At 40.7% G+C, this 21,005-nt stretch overlaps 2 protein-coding genes and 1 long non-coding RNA gene across 4 annotated transcripts in view; 1 reads left to right on the top strand and 2 right to left on the bottom strand.

Moving 5' to 3' along the window:
* The window catches only part of LOC146495626 (interferon-induced very large GTPase 1-like), a 46,680-nt gene that overhangs the window by 15,520 nt on the left and 10,155 nt on the right, over positions 1-21,005 (bottom strand). The gene's annotated exons all lie outside the window — the stretch shown is intronic.
* On the bottom strand, positions 3,542-5,509 carry LOC146495628 (uncharacterized). Its single transcript, XR_014871135.1, has 2 exons — positions 3,855-5,509; positions 3,542-3,573 (listed from the first exon to the last, which is right to left on the bottom strand). It is a non-coding gene; the product is annotated as an uncharacterized LOC146495628 (long non-coding RNA).
* LOC146495627 (interferon-inducible GTPase 5-like) lies at positions 9,756-11,376 on the top strand. The gene is made up of 2 exons (XM_085142696.1): positions 9,756-10,345; positions 10,477-11,376. Exons 1-2 carry the CDS (start codon positions 9,787-9,789, stop codon positions 11,100-11,102), a joined length of 1,185 nt encoding a protein of 394 aa, XP_084998822.1. The 5' UTR covers positions 9,756-9,786; the 3' UTR covers positions 11,103-11,376.

Here is a 21,005-nt window from a genome sequence, read left to right as displayed (position 1 = left end):
GGAACGCGTTAGTCGTTACTGGGATTTAGATAGGGTCGTTACTCGTTACTTCGTGTGGTGGCTATCGCGGAGCTTCCACAGATTCTGTAACATTAGCAAGTGGTGGAGGCAGCAGGTGGATGAGGGAAAGGGGACGCAGAAGGAAAAGAGACCCGAGGCGGCCGCCGGTCCAAGTGTGAACTGAACTTCAGGTAAGAAGTTATGACCTGCAGTCTATCTGGGTCAGATATAAACCAAGTTTAGGTGGAGTTTATTTTCGTTATTCTGACTTTTTCCGTACTGCGTACTAGCTAGCATGACGGAGTTTCTATACAGCTGGGTGGGTGCTATGAAGTTAATGTTGAACTTTATTTTGTTCATAAGTTATTAGAGTTGCCAACCGTCCCGTCTGGTATTCAGAGAAAATATTACGCGTTTCTTATTGAGGTGAAAAGGAACAGTTTGTCCCGTAATTCAGCTACATTGAAAAAGACACAAAGCTGGAGTTATTCTGTGTCTTTACGCCGCAGCTGCCTCTTCTTCTCTCATTCTCCCCCCTCCCTCTCCTGTTTCTACTTCAATCATGAAAACTGATCAATGATCAGCTGATCGGCTCTCTTGCTTGTTTATCGCCCACTTTGCGCCAGAAAGAAGAAACCAGCCGATGTCGCGCTAAACAACAGCCGCACGTTTAAGCTTGATCAGCTGTTGTTAGAACTTATTTAATATTAATTTCTAGTATCAGCTGATGTTTGCTGGAGCCACAGCTGTAAAAAAGCTGCTGGTCATGATGTCGGTTTGGTTATCTGGTGAGAGGGAAACATGAAGATGAAACCAGGAGATGTCCTTACTGAATCATCAGAGCTGAACAGGTGATGGAGAAACAGGTTTACCTTTTAGGTGACATGAATGAGTTGAAGGGAAGTTATGAACTGTTTCTGAGAGACAGATAACCCCAGGATCCTTTTTAGGTAGCTGACAGCTGGTAACTGTGCAGGTGCGGATCTAGCAAAGTTTTGCCAGGGGGGGCAGGTAGGGCATTAACAGGGAGAGGGGGGCACAAAGAAATACTTTTCTTTCTTATTCTCATTTAAAATGTCTCGCTTTTAAAAAATAATTATCTGAATCTTACAACAAACGATTGATGCATCAAAACAGTGAACATCACTGTCACAACAGCGTTTGTTTTCATTCAAAGGCTTTATGATTTTTCCTATAATGGTGGGCCAGTCTCTAGTTTTAATGCCCGGGCCAATTTTTTGTCCCAGTCCAGCCCTGTATGCAGCTCATCTGCAGTCTGGTGTTACCTACATCTTCCTATTCAGAAGGCAGAATTTCTGAGTTCTGAGTACAATCAAAGCACCACGACTGCAGTTTTTGTGTTGGATGTAAAAGGCGCACATGACGCTGTGACGTAGGCTAGAATCATGGCAGCAGTCAACGACGGTCCAGGTGTGGGATTTCTCTCGTGGAAATATGCACATTATCTTTTCCTTTCTATTGGTAGGTGGCACAGTGCACTGTGGCAAGTAAGCAAGCTAGAAGACTGGCAAAGTTATGGAAGCAACACATTAACAAGAGAATTCTGAGTAAAACCAAAGTTACTTTCCCTAGTAACTAGTTACTTTGAAAGTAACGAGTAACTTGGAGTAACTGAGTTACTTTTGATAGAAGTAACTAGTAATGTAACTAAGTTACTATTTTAAAGTAACTTACCCAACACTGAGGATGACACACAACAAAAGGCGAGGGTGGCGAGAACAGAACTGACAAAACCCAAACTGGGAAAACTAAGAATAAAACAAACCTGAAACCTTAAGACTAGTGATGGGTCCTGCAACACTGAGCCCACAAGCCCACCTAGCGAAGCCTGTATCGGTGCGTGCGTCGCTTTAAGAAAAAGTCACGTGATCGATACAGCTGCTGTCTCGCTCATTGCCAACGCGCCAAACTGTGTTTAAAAGGTACCGCATCCGCATCTGGCAACGGAATGAGTCGCTGCCAAAAACCCCACAAAATTACTCTCGCAAAGATAAATAAAACATCTCTCTATAACAAAATGGAGCCTGAAAGAAAAAGAAATGTTTCTGCTGTGTGGGATCATTTTGATCTTTTAACTGCCAATAATATAATATAATAGTTTTTGTTTCAGTGTAATCTAACAGCAATGTGACTTGAAGTGTAAATTATTTATTTCATTTATGCAGATTAAATGTTGCATCTGTTCTGTGGAGCTTTCTTACACAAACAAAAGCACCTCCTCAGTGTTTAGACGTTACAGAGCCAAACATGAAAATGAGACAAACACACAGAGAATGAACACAGGTAGGCCTATATAGACACTGAACAGCTTTATCGTCATTTTTTTTTTTTTTACTAACGTGTGTTTTATTATTTTGAAATCAACCATCTAGGAAGACTGCTCTGGACCAGGCAGTCCTGAATTTTATTATAAAGGACTGCCAACCCCTTAGTATTGTGGAGAGTGTCGGAGAGAAACATTCCACGATCAGAGGATCGTTTAACGTACTGGGGGAACAGGAAGACATCTTATCAGAACCTTTTCCACCTGCCTTTACAGCTTGTGTACCCCAGCTTCATCTGTGCCTGTGAGTTTTCCAAAGCTGTGGAATTGGTGTCAAAAAACTGAATGCTAAAACATTGGATAAACTTATTTTTCTGAATAGAAATTTATAATAAACTCTGAGTCAAATGGGTAATATTATATTCACAATAATTTCATTTTAATTTTCACTTAATGTCATTCACAATATATTTTAAAGATGTCTACAATATTTGTAATATAAAAGATATAAAATGATTCCATGGAAAGTACAACACCTTACAGTGTACAAGTATGACTAGGTCATTGAATCAGTGTCTGTTGTGAGTCTCAAGTAAGTTGCCTGCAATGATATTAAGGTCCAGCAGGTGTCAGTATGGAGCAAAACAGCAAAACTGTGTCGACACAGTATCGATACAGTTTGGGGAATGTGCTGAAACGCTTCACGAGGCCTCATCTACTCATCACTACTTAAGACACAAACGGAGATGCAGGGAGTCACACAGATGAACCAGCAACGCACAGTAGAAAACACAGGGCTTAAATGCACACAGGGCAATCAGGGACTGGGAGACAGGAGGGAGACACAGCTGGGGGAAATCAGAGGTGATGAGACTGGGGGAAGTAAAACACAATATAATAACCTAAAACACTGACCTTCAAAATAAAACAGGAACTGACACATGCAAAGACACAGACTAAGAAACTCAGACTTTACACAGAGGAACACATGTGCAGGAATGACTGAACACTAAACTGAGGAAGAACAGAACCAAAAACCAAAGAGCTAGAAAACTACAACCAAAATACATCACAATAATAGAATTCTGTATAATGTAAATGAAATGACATGGATTCTGTGTGATGCAAAAGAAATAAATGACATGACGCAGTAATACGCTTAAAATGGAGAGAATGTTGTCTCCGGGAGTTTAGCTGATTTGATTTAGAGCGGCAAGGTATGGTGGGTGTGTTCCGGTTAAAGAACACGGAGGCAGCTTCCAAGTTTAGGAGATTTATTCAGCTGTGGTCTGTAGTAATGATACATAAAGCAACTATCAGTACAGCACACATAAAACATTCAACATGTCTAGACATTATTCTAGCACAGAGATAGCACAAGGAACTGTATTCAACACTCACATCTATAACAACTTCAACAATTACACAAGATTTATAATTAGCATTAACTAGCTTAGTAGCTTACATAGCATATTAGCGTATTAGCATAGGATAACATTAGCATAGCCACGAGGGAACAAATGCACACAATAGCAGCTGACATACACAACATCATGTAAACAGAACCCACCTTCTGGCATTCACACACAGCAATAAACCAAAACCCACGAGATACTGGTGAGAAGACACAAGGAAAAATGCTGGCTATCAGCAGCTACAAAGGCAGACTAGCAGCACACGGCACAGAGTGGTGCATTCAAGGAGCGTCAGCATAGACGTGGTGAGTTCAATGACGTAGGACATATCAAATTCCACAGCGCAAACACTATCTATCGACAAACCACAACACTTCAACCAAGCAAATAACGTGTAAACAGTGGGCTTTCTAACAATGCTGGATTTCATTTGTTTATTATTCTCATCACATCTAAATTTTACATCTTTTACAATGTTAAAAACGATACACATACACAAGTTGACCATGATTTCCTACGAATGCCTGTGTGGCGTTCAGGACTCGTATCTGGCTTAACAAAACACAAGAGCACAAAAAACCCAAAAGACCCAGGACCATGACAGAAACAGTTTCATGTTATGGACTTGGCCTCAAGGATTCCTAGTTTTGAATTAAAATCACTTAATGAAATGAATTCAGTCATTTTCCAGTTGTTCTGCAGTTTGTTCCAAGCTAAGGATGCTAAACCTGTAATTCAATTCAATTTTATTTACACAGCGCCAAATCACAACAACAGTCGCTTCAAGGCGCTTTATACTGTAAAGTAGATCGTACAATAATAGATACAGAGAAAAACCCAACAATCATATGACCCCCTATGAGCAGCACTTTAGCGACAGTGTTAAGGAAAAACTCCCTTTTAACAGGAAGAAACCTCCGGCAGAACCAGGCTCAGGGAGGGGCGGGGCCATCTGCTGTGATTGGTTGGGGTGAGAGAAGGAAGACAGGATGAAGACATGCTGTGGAAGAGAGACAGAGGTTAATAACAGGTATGATTCAATACAGAGAGGTCTGTTAACACATAGTGAGTGAGAAAGGTGACTGGAAAGGAAAAACTCAATGCATCATGGGAATCCCCGGCAGCCTACGTCTATTGCAGCATAACTAAGGGAGGATTCAGGGTCACCTGGTCCAGCCCTAACTATATGCTTTAGTGTCGCGGGGTCCTCTCCTAAGCTTCTCCTGAACAAATGCAGGTGTAGTCAGAAAGCATTCAGTGTGGATAGTTTATTCTGCCAGCCTCCCAGGTGCACAAAAGATTATTTACAAAGAAAACGAACAACTTAATTCAAAACAAAAAAGCATCTATATACAAAACACAAATGGCTGAGCCAGTCCGCATGTTACCCATCACTGAATGCCCAGGTAGGCCCTGACAGCCTCCTTTTATACCCCATTGCCCCTCCCACTAGGTATAATAGTCATCCCTTTATCATTTCTTTTCGGAAAACACTCTTTTTTCCTCAGCTTATTTCCAGCTGTATTCCTACAATAGATATATATGTATATACAGACATTTATTGCCATTTCCAGGCAGCCTACAGTGTTTTACAATAACAAAAATAACACAAGCAAAAATAATGCAGTTCACGTGACCTTTCAAGCATGCGCGAACCCACTAATTGAACCCCGGAACACCATACCATCGGCTTGCATGACCACTCACATAATCGGCGATCACAAAGAGTCTACGCGACCGGCTTTATGAAAGGTAAGCAAAAAAAATATGTTGGCCACCCTCTGTGAAGCTCAAAATATACCTCTCACCCCTTTTTGTTTATCTTCCTGGTCGACCAAAAGACGCGCAGCCACGATAATTGTAGAAACTAATAGTGGTGGTGCGTGTATGCGCCCAGATCAGCTGTCTCTGGCCCAGGATGGTGTAGCTCTGTCACATTTAGCAAAGTTTGAAGCCTAATCTTGAAAGTAGAGATAGTGTCTGTCTCCTGAATCCAAACTGGAAGCTGGTTCCACAGAAGAGGGGCCTGAAAACTGAAGGCTCTGCCTCCCATTCTACTTTTAAATACTCTAGGAACAACAAGTAGGCCTGCAGAGCGAGAGCGAAGTGCTCTAATAGGGTGATATGGTACTACAAGGTCATTAAGATAAGATGGGGCCTGATTATTTAAGACCTTGTATGTGAGCAGCAGGATTTTGAATTCTGGATTTAACAGGAAGCCAAAACAGGAGAAATCTGCTCTCTCTTTCTAGTCCCTGTCAGGACTCTTGCTGCAGCATTTTGGATTAACTGAAGGCTTTTCAGTGAGTTTTTTGGACATCCTGATAATAATGAATTGCAGTAGTCCAGCCTGGAAGTAATAAATGCATGAACTAGTTTTTCAGCGTCACTCTGAGACAGGATATTTCTAATTTTAGAGATGTTGCGCAAATGGAAGAACGCAGTCTTACATATTTGTTTAATATGTGCGTTGAAGGACATGTCCTGGTCAAAAATGACTCCAAGGTTCCTCACAGTGTTACTGGAGGCCAAGGTAATGCCATCCAGAGTAAGAATCTGCTTAGATACCATATTTCTAAGCTTTTCAGCGCCGAGTACAATAACCTCAGTTTTATCTGAATTAAGAAGCAGAAAGTTAGCGGCCATGCAGGTCTTTATGTCTTTAAGACATTCCTGCAGTTTAACTCATTGGTGTGTGTTATCTGGCTTCATGGACAGATAGAGCTGGGTGTCATCTGCATAGCAGTGAAAATGTATGCTATGTCTTCTAATGATGCTGCCTAGGGGAAGCATGTATAATGTAAACAGAATTGGTCCTAGCACTGAACCCTGTGGAACTCCATAATTAACCTCAGTGTGTGAAGAGGACTCTCCATTTACATGCACAAATTGGAGTCTATTAGATAGATATGATACAAACCACTGCAGTGCAATACCTGTAATACCTACAGCATGTTCTAATCGCTCTAATAGGATATTATGGTCAACAGTATCGAATGCTGCACTAAGGTCAAGAAGGACAAGCACAGAGATGAGTCCACTGTCAGAGGCCATAAGAAGATCATTTGTAACCTTCAATAAAGCTGTTTCTGTGCTGTGATGAGCTCTGAAACCTGACTGAAACTCTTCAAATAAACCATTCCTCTGCAGATGATCTGTTAGCTGTTTGACAACTACTCTTTCAAGGATGTTTGATATGAAAGGAAGGTTGGAGATTGGCCTATAATTAGCTAAGACTGCTGGGTCTAGAGATGCTTTTTGAGTAAAGGTTTAACTACAGCCAGCTTGAAGGCCTGTGGTACATAGCTGATTATTAGAGATAGCTGATCATATTTGAAACCTGACTGAAACTCTTCAAATAAACCATTCCTCTGCAGATGAGCAGCGTGTTCGCTTTATACCTCTGCCATGCACACCATGGTTGCTCAGTCTTCTCCTGATTGTGGATCTATTAATATTAACTAGTGTCTTAAAGCCAAAGACTACATTTGTTTGAGATGTCACAGTGTGGCTTGAGAACCATGAAAAATAATTTGAGAGCCACCACTGTAAAGAGTGTAATGGTTCTTTTGATTTGGAAAGAAAAGTAAGCGCAGTCAGAGTCCTAGGGGGTGTCCAAAAAGTGATTTATTAAACGCACACGTATTACACAGTGCGGGAAGCCGGTCTTTTCTTCTGCCCGTTTTACAGAAAGCTTTATAGCCTTTATGACGTCAGAACAATTCCTGGACATCATCTTCTTCAGAACAACAACAACCCTTTCCCAGACTTGAAACCAGATGTTTCCCATATATAGTCTGCGAACATATCAACTGTGTACTCGAGTGTGAAAGTGTGATTTATTATAGGGCCCCGGCCACCGAAAGTTCAGCGTCCTTATTTGACTTACTGTGAATGTGTTTGATTCCGCGTGCTCTGGCCAATATACTAAGTGGTAAATGATACATGATAATAAGGATGATAACCGAATAATGACAATGATAAGTGATGCAGACTAATGAAGTAATGATGAAATAATGATTGTGCATGTGAACAATAACACAGTGACAGAAAAATAACATTCCTTTACGTGACAAGAGCCACCACTGTAAAGAGCCACCCTGGGTACACACCAATATAACTGGTTTAAACTGTTTAAAAACAAACGGGCAGGTATAAACTTGCCTCTGTGGCTGGAATGTATAAAATCTGTTGGAACTCACTTTGAAAACCACACTTCAGTGTTGCTGCTCCAGCTCTCAATATTTAACATTACGAAGAATCCAGCGAGTAGCTGCAGTGAGTACTTTTTTAAAGTTATATAAGCTTCAGGGTTATGTAATAATATTTTCTGTGAAGTAGTAATATTGCATGATTAGGACTTTTTGTCTTGTTTTTTCTCATAAAAACATCTCAGTGGATATTTTACTGCCTTTTAACCTTCATTTGAGTTACACAGTTGTGTTGTACACAGGATTTTCAGTTAAAGTGTAGGTCAGCACAGTTTTTCTACTACATGGATAAGTTTCTTAATGAGTCGCTGTTAAAACTGAGAATGTCATATTTCTGTCAGTCTCTGGGTCATTGGGTTTGGAGTTTTGGAGATGTTTATGGGTTTTTTAGTTTTGATTGTCTTTGAATGAAAGGTCTGTTTTCTGTATTGTTGACATCCTGACTTTTTGATATCTGGTTATGTTCTGGTTATCAGTGCATTAAGTTAATGGGAGGTTGTTTATGAGGCCGTTCTGTTCCTCCATCATGTCCATGTGTTGAGTCTTCCTCTTCCATGTCAAGCTCGTGTCTCTTAGTCTTGGTCGCAGTGTTTGTTATTTTCTGTTTTATTTTGATAGTCGACGATAAAGTTTTTCTAGCTCATCGAGAATTAAAAATGTACAGATAAAGGGAGTGACATTTTTGGGTCCATTTTAAAGTTTTCACTCTGTGGCGCTAGCGACCGGAAAAAACACGGAAGGGCGGACTTGAACAAAGGCTCGAAGGCTGTCCACAGCACATGTTTTGTTGTATACTCATTGTTTGTCCAATCAAGTTTCTATGACAAAAAAAGGCTGTCCACAGCCGCTCACTTCCTGCCTACCTAGCCGTCGAAGGACACTACCTAAAATACGTAGGTAGATAGAATCCTTCGGAGCATCCTTCCCCTGAATTCGGACACAGCAAATATGTCCTGAAGTTCTCCAGAGGCCTGGTAATGAACTAATCATTTGATTCAGGTGTGTTGACCAGTGTTGGTCAAGTTACTTGAAAAAAGTAATCAGTAACTAATTACCGATTACTTCCCCCAAAAAGTAATCCTGTTACTTTACTGATTACTTATTTTCAAAAGTAATTAATTACTTAGTTACTTTTTAAAAAGACGATTTCCAACCTGAATAGGTGATAAAGTGATAGATCTTTCAGCCCAATTCTACTTTTTCTACATAATCATCATACAAAATGTAATCAAATGGAAAAGTCTCTTTTTAAAACTTGTTTTATTAGTTTTAATCTTTTAACTTTATGCATCAAGCAAAAATTTAATTATATGCAACATTCTCTGACTGGAAGAAATTAGTTTAACATTTAAACCTATTTTCTGCACATTACAGCACATAAAATAAAATATTTTTTGTGTGTTTACACTCAGTCTTTCAAATAGATTCAAGTAAAACACAGCAGAAAATAAATAAAGTCAAAGACTAGCGTCTGTACTGTGTTCGTTTTGTTCCTCGTGGTTGTGTCCTCCTTTTCCTTGCTGAGTTGAAGGCTTGATTTTCCTTGTCTTGTTACCCATTATATTTTTTTTTACTTTGTTTTAGTTTAAAGAAAACCACCTTTAAGCTTTTTTCCCTCGGGTTTCTGAGTCCTGCACGTTACACAGACTATTTCAACTGCTTGACAGTTTTTCCCAACAGAAATACAAACATACAAAGTTATTTTAAAACATTTAATACAACATCAGTTCAGTTTCAGTTTTATTTGACATATTTTATTTATTTTATTTAACATACAGTGTTCTGTTAAATCTGATATATTAGGCATGTTTTTATATTGTAATTTCAATTCTGTTGTCACAGATAAAAATAAAATTTCTTCTGTTTCAGGATCAGCATGGAGGATCCAAGTGATTCACATCCTGAAGAAATTCCTGGAGTTAGAGAAAACCTGGAAAACAACAACAATGCTGCAGCAGCTGCAAGGATTCACGAATATTTAGAAAGAGAAAATACTATTCCACTAAATATCGCCATCACAGGGGAAGCTGGTTCTGGTAAATCCACCTTTGTTAACGCCTTCAGAGAGCTGTCCAATGGTGATGAGGGAGCTGCTCCTACTGGTGTTACAGAAACCACCATAGAGGTCACACCGTACCCCCATCCAAACTATCCCAATGTTATGTTATGGGATCTTCCCGGAATCGGCACCACCAAGTTTCCAGCTAAGAAGTACCTGAAGCTTGTTGGATTTGAGAAGTTTGACTTCTTCATCATCATCTCAGCGACTCGCTTCACGGAAAATGACGTGAAACTCGCTCTGAAGATGAAGAAGATGAAGAAAAAGTTCTACTTTGTTCGCTCAAAGATTGACAACGATATAAATGCTGAGAGAAGAAGGAGAGACTTCAATGAAGAGAGAACTCTGACAGAGATCAGAGACGACTGTGTTCAAGGTGAGTTTCTGATCACTTACAGCTCAGTGAGATCACTTCATGGATTCACTTTTTAAATATATTGAGAACATATGTTTTTAAATCATTTGTTATTTTTTAATAAATGTGACTGTATTCTTTATGTGAAACAGGACTCAGAGATTTAGGCATCAAGTCTCCACAGGTCTTCCTGGTGTCCAACTTTGAGCTCCGCCTGTATGACTTCAATCTCTTGCAGCAGACCTTAGAGAGAGACCTTCCTAAAAACAAGAGGGACACTCTGCTGTTCGTCATGCCCAACATCAACCCAGAGATCATCAGGAAGAAGAACAAAGCTTTTCAGTCCAAAATAAAATATTACGCTCTTGGATCTGCAGCTGGAGCAGCTGTTCCACTTCCTGGTCTTTCTATTGCTGTTGACCTTGCTTTGCTGGTTGGTGTTGTCACACATTATGTTCATGCGTTTGGTCTCGATATCCCGTCTTTGCAGAGACTTTCTGCCAGAACAGGTGTGCCCTACGCTGATCTGTGTGCTGTCATCATTTCACCACTGGCTAAAGCAGAAATAACTAAAGAGCGTGTCCATGAGGTTCTGACCCACCTTAGTTCTGTAGCTACATTAATTCTAGCAGAGGAAGTGTCCAGATTCATTCCGTTTATTGGAATCCCAGCAGCAATGGTTCTCTCTTTCACCACAACCTACAAATTTCTGAATTTTATTCTCAGTGAGCTCGCTGAAGATGCTGAGAAGGTGTTTGAAAAAGCTCTGGGTCAGTAAAACTCAAATGAAGCTTAGTGACTCTGTGCTGTGTGTAAATTCTCCTAAACGACTGAATCCAGGCACCAGTTTAGCTCACAGGTTCAACAGGTGATCACATATGTGGCTAAATGCAGAGTCCTGGATTTGACCTCTGACCCTGCTGTGTGTCTGCTCCACACTCTCGCTCTCACTGCAATATTTAACAAAGGCAAAACAATATATATGTACTGAGTCACAGTCAGCTGCACATTTATCTTTCACAGTGATCAGAATAAATTTGATTTGTTTTACAGATAAAACCTGTTTATAACGTAGAGGAGCTGCTGAATCATTGCTGTGATGCTTTTTCACATTTTGGTGTGTAATCAGCTGATATGATGGCTGCTGTTTATCTGAACTTCTATTTTATTTGATTTATTAAAATGATACAACTGTTTTTGTGTTCACTGCCCTCCAGTGGTCAGCATCATAAACTACAACACAACTGATATAAACTGTTTATAACCATCAGCCAATGCATTTTACAGACACTCTAGTAAAAGGTGCATGATCATGGAGCACTGATATCATGAGAGGCTGATCATTGAGGAAGATCAGGTTATCAATTGGCAGGTAAACAGCATTTGGTTCTGACTGCAGATCTTATATTAACATTTAGTTGTGATTCTGTGCGCAAAATATAGCTCACTAAAAAAAGCCAATAACAGAGGAATCCGTTACAGGATTCTAATCTGATCTCCAACATCAGGAACTCTGTACAAAATATGTTTCTCTGCTTCTGTGGTGGATTTTTGGATGACTTGTATGTCTATGTAACTATATACCCTATATATCTACCTTAGTAGTAATATACCTGTACTTTTTTTGCCCCCCCCCCCACTTCCTCTTTCCCCCCTCCCCTATCCCCCTCCGCGTTCATGTGCGCGTGCGCGTGAACGGACTTTTTGTACGTGCATGTGGGTTCAGGGGTCATATGAGTTTACATGTGTTTAATAGCGTTTTATTTAATGAAACCATTATGTGTTTTAATTAAACTCTTTTTAAAGGACTGTATAGGTCTCAGAGCTCTGTTATTTAGACATAGATGATTTAATTTAACTAGTTAGGAGCATTTTGCTTTTTCTTTAGTGCTATTTCAGAGCAAATAGTTTCAAACAGAGTCCTGCAAATAACAGGTACCCCTTTAGAAATAAATTGTGATACTTCTAAAAGCACATATTCACACTTAGCCACACTAGCACTGTATCAACCCCAATGTGCCTTTAATGCAACTAGTCCTATAATTATCTACTAGTCACAAACACTCTGCAACAGTTAGACTCGATGATTACACATAGATGATTTAACTACTTTAGGGGCATTTTACTTTTTTCTTTAGCACTCCGAAAAGACACAGAGGCTAATAGTTTTAAATAGAGCACCACAAACAACATGTATTCTTTTAGAAATAAACTGTGATACTTCTAAAAAGCACAAGTAACAGTTAGACAGAGGGGGTTGCAGTTAGGCCCCCATCAGTCAGCGAGCTCTGTTATTTAGACATAGATGATTTAATTTAATCAGTTTAGGGGTATTTTAACTAGTTAGGAGCATTTTGCTTCTTCTTTAGTGCTATTTAGGAGCAAATAGTTTTCAAACAGAGTGCCACAAATAACAGGTATCCCTTTAGAAATAAACAGTGATACTTCTAAAAACCGTGTATTCCCACACAGCATTTAATTTAGCTAGTTTAGGAAGATTTCACTTTTCTAATAGTTTCACAGGCTAATAGTTTTTAAATAGAGCACCACAAATAACAGGTATCCCTTTAGAAATAAACTTTTCTTGTGATACTTCTAAAAGCACATATTCACACCTAGTCACACTCTGTAACAGTTAGACAGAGGGGGTTACAGTTAGGCCCCCAACAGTCAGCAAAAGAAGTCATGAAACAATAAAAGAGGCTCCCTTATCAAGAGCATCCCAGCACACATCCCAACTGTAGTTCCATAGTTTCCACATTTTTTTAAATTACAAACAGTTCCATTATCTTATCATGTCAGAGGACAACTGAAACCTGAACCTCCAAAGGTTTTTCACATTTTCTTACACCCCACACCTTTATCTCTACAGGCAGACAATTACACCTCCTACTGACTAACCGAACCAACATAGTTTTTCCACCTTTCTCTTTACAACCTGCTCTTTATATCTGCATCTCAGAGCCCAACTGAAACCAAGTCCACCTATATAAAAACACCCCATCAGACACACAGTATTTTCCTCAGCCTAGCTGCAGCAACATCTTTCTTTCACACGGATTCCTGGATGTGCGTTGGAGCCGACTTTGCTACCCGCACAGAGCGTTTCTGACAGTCGGGCGCTGCTTACGCAATAGAGAAAAGCAACAATACAGTTTGTTTCTCTGCTCCAAGAAATCCGAGGGCCTTTCACAAGGTAAGCATGTCTGTTATACCCAGAGCATAAATGTCTGTCTGTATGTCAGTGCTGATTATTCAAACCCTGTTTAAAATGTGACACATATGTTGTCCGAAAACAATTCTTCTAAATTTGCAAAGTTACTAATTTAAAAAAATATATATTTTCGAATTTTTAGTTGCATGACAAACATATGATAGCTAAATTCACAATGGTATAACCATGCTAAATAAAAGAGGCCCAAGCACCAAAGCACTCTAATGCAAACCTCTAAACTGAATGTTGATAAGTACATGAAGTGTATCTCTACAGCTGAAGACAGTTTGTATTTGCACTCTGAGGGTCTGCTGAATTGTTTTTTAATACGGCGCTTTTTGACGAAGTGCAGATGATGAAATCCTCTTTATTGTGGAAACTGTCCCTAAGCTATTGTTGCTCATACTTACTGAGTTCCCAAGCTACTTCTTTACTATGTCAGTAAATCTTTTGAAAAGGAAACTTTTGTAGATTTAAAGAAACATCTTAATTGAAGCAAAGGCTGAGATGAGTCCACTGTCAGAGGCCATAAGAAGATCATTTGTAACCTTCACTAAAGCTGTTTCTGTGCTGTGATGAACTCTGAAACCTGACTGAAACTCTTCAAATAAACCATTCCTCTGCAGATGATCTGTTAGCTGTTTGACAACTACTCTTTCAAGGATTTTTGATATGAAAGGAAGGTTGGAGATTGGCCTATAATTAGCTAAGACTGCTGGGTCTAGAGATGCTTTTTGAGTAAAGGTTTAACTGCAGCCACCTTGAAGGCCTGTGGTACATAGCTGATTATTAGAGATAGTCAGTGTTGGGAAGGTTACTTTAAAAATGTATTCCATTACAGATTACAGATTACATGCCCCAAAATGTATTCTGTAACGTATTCCGTTACGTTACTCAATGAGAGTAACGTATTCTGAATACTTTGGATTACTTAATATATTATCATGCTGTTTACAACTACATGAATGTACTATTGCTGTGATTTATTACTGTTACTGAAGGTCCGCGGCTCCGAACCGTAGTAAAGGGACCTCTGGCTAATACGGTGGGTTCTGTGTCGGCTCGTAGCTGAAAACTAGCTTTACTTTGTTGTCTGGGTCAACTTTGCTAGCAGAGACAGAGAGAGGCGTTGAAAGGCTGCTCCAACAGAACTTATTGTTTCAGAGGAAAACACGAACACGGTGTACAGTCGAGTCTTAATAGCTTACTTACAGCTGGGCTCGTCAGGCTCTCTTCTTGGCTGCAGTGGTTATTATTATATTTACATGCTTCCAGCTCCCGTTTCTGCTCGATGACAGCTCGTACTTTTCCTTTTTCTCCCTCCCTCGCTCACAGACACATAACGTGTATGGCAGTCCATTCTCCCTGCAGCACGGACTACACTGCCCATGATGCTACATTCTTTAGAGCTATACCTGTAGCATTCTGCCTGTTAGCTTAGCACAACAACAACAACAGGCGCTCTCTCACCCAGGAAACACGCAGAGAGAGAGCGTCACCCTGTAACCATGGCAACCGTGACGCTGTGCCTGGAACAACAGAACGTAGCTGTCAAACAAAAGCCAAACAGTCCTGACCCGCCACAATATGAAACAGGGAAGTACCGCCGTGTAATCCATTTATTTCAACAAAGTAACTGTATTCTAAATACCACCTTTTTAAACGGTAACTGTAACGGAATACAGTTACTCATATTTTGTATTTTAAATACGTAACGGCGGTACATGTATTCCGTTACTCCCCAACACTGGAGATAGTTGATCATATTTAAGATCGAAGAATTAATCAATGGCAGGACTTCTTTGAGCAGTTTTGTAGAAATGGGGTCTAAAAGACACGTTGATGGTTTGGAGGAAGTAATTATTGAAGTTAACTCAGAAAGATCAGAGAGAAAGAGTCTAAAAAATCTTTTAGGCTTTTTTATTTCAGTAATGGTTACATTTTATTTGTAAAGAAGTTCATGAAATCATTACTCATCAAAGCAGTGGTGGGGAACTCCAGGTACCAAGGCCCGGTGTCCTGGTGGTTTTAGATAACACGCCCTGGGTCAGCACACCTGAATCAAATGATTAGTTCATTAGCAGGCCTCTGGAGAACTTTAAGACATGTTGAGGAGGTCATTTAGCATTTAAATCAGCTGTGTTGGATCAAGGACACATCTAAAACCTTCGGGACCTGAGGCCTGGAGTTCCCCCACCTCTGTGTTAAAGGGATGGTTGGCTCAACAGAGCTCTGACTGTTTGTCAGCCTGGTTACAGAGCTGAAGAGAAACCTGGGGTTGTTCTTAGGGTTGTAGTGAGATGTTCTGTCTTTGTGGAGGGCTTTCTTATAAAGCAACAAACTATTTCTCCAGGCTAAATGATGATCCTCTAAATTTGTGACACGTCATTTCCTCTCCAGCTTACGAGTCGTCTGCTTTAACTCAGTAACCAGTAGGTGGCAGACAGTCACTCTGACAAATAAGTGACTGGCCCAGTAATCCCTTACAAAAGTACCACAGGCCAGTTATGGTACCAGAAGCCGTCAGTAACACAGAACGGCTGTTTTGCTGTGTTTCAGAGCAATAAACCTCAGTGTGCACCTGGATGAACCTCGTCCTCCTTCAGTGTGTAACAGTGACAGTGAAACTAAGGCACAGCAGTGAATGTTTGGAGGGGGTTCGATGAACAGAGGGAGAGGTTGGTTAATGGAGGTGTGGAGAAGCTGCAGTTGGGGACGGTGAAACAGATTGATTCCTCTTCTAGTCTTAAATACTGCCTGCAGATTGGCCTGGATCTCCCACAGGTGAGTATAACAGGTGTAGTAACGAGGGCTCCGCCCAGAGGCGGGACCACAGGGACACCATGGAAAAATCCAGATGACTCAGCCGGCCCATGACCACTTCTCATTTGAGACTTTTTTTAACAGCAGATCCTTAAACGTAGTTACAGCACTTTCAGAAAGACACCTGCTGTGATGAGTCCTCATGTGTAATCCATTATTCTAAATGTAAAGGCTACTGTCACTGATTTTCAACATCTGGATGTTAAAATCATCTACAATTAATATTTTTATCAGAACTGAGCACTAAATGAGATAAAAGTATGACAATCAGAAACTCGAAGGCCCAGATGGACGATCGATGACAACAAATAAAACTGTTTTTGTAGTTTTCTGGCTTTCAAATGAATTAAAACTACATCTACATTTTTTGGTGTTTGATGAGTGTAAGAATGCTGCCACTCCTCAACCTGTGCTTCGAGGCTCCTAGCAGTCAGAGAACTTAAGCATAAGTTTGCTAAGACCACACAAAGGCAAATGTGTCCGACAGTTAAAGGTATAAAAATATGGAATTCTCTTGAAGATAATCTCAAGAGTTGTACAAACATGCACCGTTTTAAAATGTGTTACACACTTAAAAGGATAAATCAGTATGAAGAACATGAAAGTAATTTGGGCTAAATGTGGAAGAAAAAATTTTTCATTGCCATTTAATCCTGTATATTGCTGATTACATTGATTTGTTGTTTAGTTTTGCATTGTTACATAAAGATACATGTTAGAGGGTTTTTTGGGGGGTATTGGCGCCCTCTTGTAAGAATATTTGGATTGCAGATAGGTCAGGATCTTCACACTGTTGACCATCTCAACAGCAGATCCGTTGATGTGCAGTGGGGTGTGGGCCATTGAGCTCTTCCTGAAGTTACCAACCATCTCTTTAGTCTTCTGAACATTTAGAGACAGGTTGTTATTCTGACACCAGTCCACCAGGTGTTGTACCTCCTCTCTGTATTCAGACTCATCGTTGTTGGTGATGAGACCCACCACTGTTGTGTCATCTGCAAACTTGATGATGTGATTTGAGCTGTACTGTGCAGTACAGTCATGTGTTAGCAGGGTGAACAGCAGTGGGCTAAGCACACTGAGTGAGAAAGGTGAAGAGCAGATGAGATATCTGTGGAGCGGTTTTGGTGATAAGCAAACTGTAGCAGGTCCGGATTCAGTGGAAGCTGAGATTTCATGTGCCTCAGTACCAGCCTCTCAAAGCATTTAGTGATGATGGGCGTAAGTGTCACCAGCCGGTAGTCATTGAGGCAGGACACAGTGGACTTCTTTGGCACTGGGATGATTTGTGGTTTTGAGGCATGCAGGTACCACAGCTGAGCTCAGTGATGTGTTTAGGATGTTGGTGAGGATGCCTGCGAGCTGGTCAGCACACTCCCAAAGCACCCGGCCAGGTATGTTGTCAGGTCCTGCAGCCTTTCGCGGGTTTACTCTGCGAAGTGTTATCCTGACATCTGCTGTGGACAGACAGAGTACTTGGTCATTGGGGGAGGGGGGCATCTTCCTTGCTGGCTCTTTGTTCTCTGCTTCAAAATGTGCAGAGAAGTCATTTAGTTGGTCCGGCAGGGAGGGATCACTGCTGCATGCCGGAGGTGTTGGCTTGTAGCCCGTGATTGTTTGGATGCCCTGCCACATGCGCCGAGTGTCCTTTGTACTTGTGAAATGTGTGTTGATCTTATCTGCATACTGCCACTTTGCCTCTTTGGTGGCCCGTGATAGGTCTGCTCTGGCTGTAGTCTAAGCTTCTCTATTGTTGGACTTAAAGGCAGAGTCTCTGATTTTCATCAGGTTGCGTAGCTTTGCAGAGAACCAGGGTTTATGGTTTGCGTATCGAGTTTCGAAGTTTTCAGTGGGGGAAATGTTTCATCATCCCCAGTCATAATGTCATGCATACAGTGCCTTGCAATTAATATTAATGGAATATGGTGCTTGCAAATGCATCAACCCTTTTCACATTTGCAAACCTCAATTCAGAGATTTACATCACAATGTTACCTCAAAAGCAATCTAATTAGTTAGATGACCTGTTGTAATGTCTAAGAATAATTTAGAATTAATAATCACAGAAGTCAATCTAATCCACCAGTTTAAGAGTGGACACTAGTTATCAAATCTGAGGAAAGGAACAGAACAACTTGTGAGCATAAAGAATAAACATGGACAACATTGTTTCAGTATCATAACCACATGGAGGCAGCTCACCAAATCATTAAGCACTTAAAGAAGCACTGTTCAATAAAGAAAGTCTTAAATCACCTTCCCAGTCTATACACCTGGACAAAAAGTAAACTAGTAACAGAGCTGCTTTTACATTAACGTTTCTGAATTCAAGCAAACCCTCCTGCTATTATGCAGACTCACCCTAAACTAAAAGAATCAAGCATAAGGTAAACTAGAAACAAAGACTCTGGCAACTAATGAACTCATGCTTACACATAAACAAGAGACCATGAAACACTCACTAAACACACAGCTAACGTGGAGAACACGACAACGAACAGAGAAAGACTGAAGACTTAAATACACAGGCAGTATAACAAGGAGATGAGAAACAAGCAGAAATGCAGCTGGGACTAATCAGACATGATGAGCCAGAGGAAGCAAAACTGAAAACACTGATGACAGGACAACGGGCTATCAAAATAAAGCAAAATGCAAGAGACACACTAAGACACGGGGAACAGAGAGACTGAAAGACTTAGACTTAGAGACTTAGAGCTTTTTATTGTCATTGTGCAGTTTCTTGCAGTGGCCCACAGCTCATTTATGTTTTAGACCCCTGGTTTATAAGGTTGGGGAAACCTGCAGTCAGCTGATAATAATAATAATAATAATAATAATGGATTGCATTTATATAGCCCTCAAAGCGCTTTACAATGCCACTATTCATTCACTCTCACATTCACACACTGGTGGAGGCAGCTACGGTTGTAGCCACAGCTGCCCTGGGGCAGACTGACAGAAGCGAGGCTGCCATATCGCGCCATCGGCCCCTCTGACCAACACCAGTAGATGAAGTGTCTTGCCCAAGGACACAACGACCAAGACAGAGCTGAGACTGAAGAAGTCATTTCAGGGTAAGATTTTGTGTGGTGCGCAGACAAGAAATAATGAAGCGTCAACAGCTGATGTCATACTGTGACACAAAAAGACACAAAGGGACAAAGGAGGCATCGCTCCATTTTTTAACTGCTTTGTGAGCTTCATGACGTGTCAGCAGAGTGAGCGGCAGATGGTTCTGACCTGAGGTGGTAGTGAAGTGAGCAGGAGGGAAGATGCCACAAGGGAAATCAATATTTTCCAGTGGAGGGATACCTACCTTTGCATGACACTGGGCTTAAATGCAGCCACACTGATTACTGCTGATGAGCAGCAGGTGGGTGAGAGTGGACCGGGCTCTGGCCTGGGACAGATCTGGAAAAACACAGCCAGGAAAAGAAAAACACCAGCCGCTCATTCGGACCATGACAGGCTGAGCTTCATCTGGAAATTTACTAGCCAGGCCCACGTCCTCACTTTAGATTTGACAGCGTTTTAGTAGGTAAAGGTAAAGGCTTGGACATGAATTGAGCTGCGGTTTGGGGAAGGCCTCGAAGGGGACTGGCGACGGCTCCCAGGCCTGTCAGATCCCTGTGCACTAAATAGAAAGGAAGAAGTTAAAGAATTGAAAACAAGGAGAGAGGGGGGGCACGTAAACGAGAACGAACAGCTTGCAGAACTGGGGGAACCTATATAGATGACAACCGGAAGCAGCGTGTTTGGAGGCGAGGTCCTGCTCCTGAAATTCCGAAACATAATCTCCAACAGGAATAAGAATAAAAAAGGTTTCTTCTAGCTGAAAGCTGGAGAATGATGCTGTTTGTTCTTTAGGTTTTTGACCAGTTTAAAATAAGATGAAAACATGAGGAATGTTCCATCTATGGCGATAAACGTTACAGTTCATATCTGCATTATTTGTGTTTTAGTTCCTGACTGAGACCGCTGGAGTCAAGTGAAGACTCATCACAATCTAGTCAAACAGAGCAGTTTCTGTTCTACACACCTCTACTTATCACATTACATCGTACGATGCTATGATGCTTGAAGAAACAACAAAACAACTAAATACAGTTTTTCATCACAATTTATTAAATCAGATGACAGATATACTCAGATGAAGACGTTTACAGCAGCAATCATTTCATATATCACCTGAAGTACTGTCATTAATTACCAAAACAATAGAAAAGCTTGTATTTCTTTTCTGCACATGGTTCATATCTAAATAATAAGATCACATTTGTTCCTGTGCTGATGTGATGGAAAGTTTGAGTGTGTGAAGCTGGTAGAAGTTGCTCTGTTGTTTCTGCTCTGATCAGCTACAGGATACTGGTTCAAATGTGCAGCTGAATCTTGATTGGGATTGAGAGTGGATTTAATGAATTTCATTAAGTGTTGCTAAGTTTCTTTGACCTTTACTTTTACAGACCCAGAGTCTTTTCAAACACAAACTGAGCATCATCAGTAAGCTGCTTGAGGATAAAATTCAGAACTCTGTAAGTTATAGTCAAAGAAAGGCCTGTTGCTGCTGGGATTTCAATTATTGGAATCCACCTGGATACTTTCTTTACAGCCATTAATGGATCTGTGTGTCCAAGTTGGGTC

This window comes from Neolamprologus multifasciatus, chromosome 19 (assembly GCF_963576455.1).
Source record: "Neolamprologus multifasciatus chromosome 19, fNeoMul1.2, whole genome shotgun sequence".
Taxonomy (NCBI): Eukaryota; Metazoa; Chordata; class Actinopteri; order Cichliformes; family Cichlidae; genus Neolamprologus; species Neolamprologus multifasciatus.
The sequence above is the reverse complement of the archived record's forward strand: the minus strand, read 5'-3'. Positions and strand labels throughout refer to the sequence as shown.

Excerpts from the sequence above, each read along its gene's own strand:
- LOC146495627 (XM_085142696.1), top strand. The coding sequence starts at position 9,787 with ATGGAGGATCCAAGTGATTCACATCCTGAAGAAATTCCTGGAGTTAGA. Across the intron at positions 10,346-10,476 it reads CAGAGACGACTGTGTTCAAG|GACTCAGAGATTTAGGCATC; the intron begins GTGAGTTTCTGA and ends TATGTGAAACAG.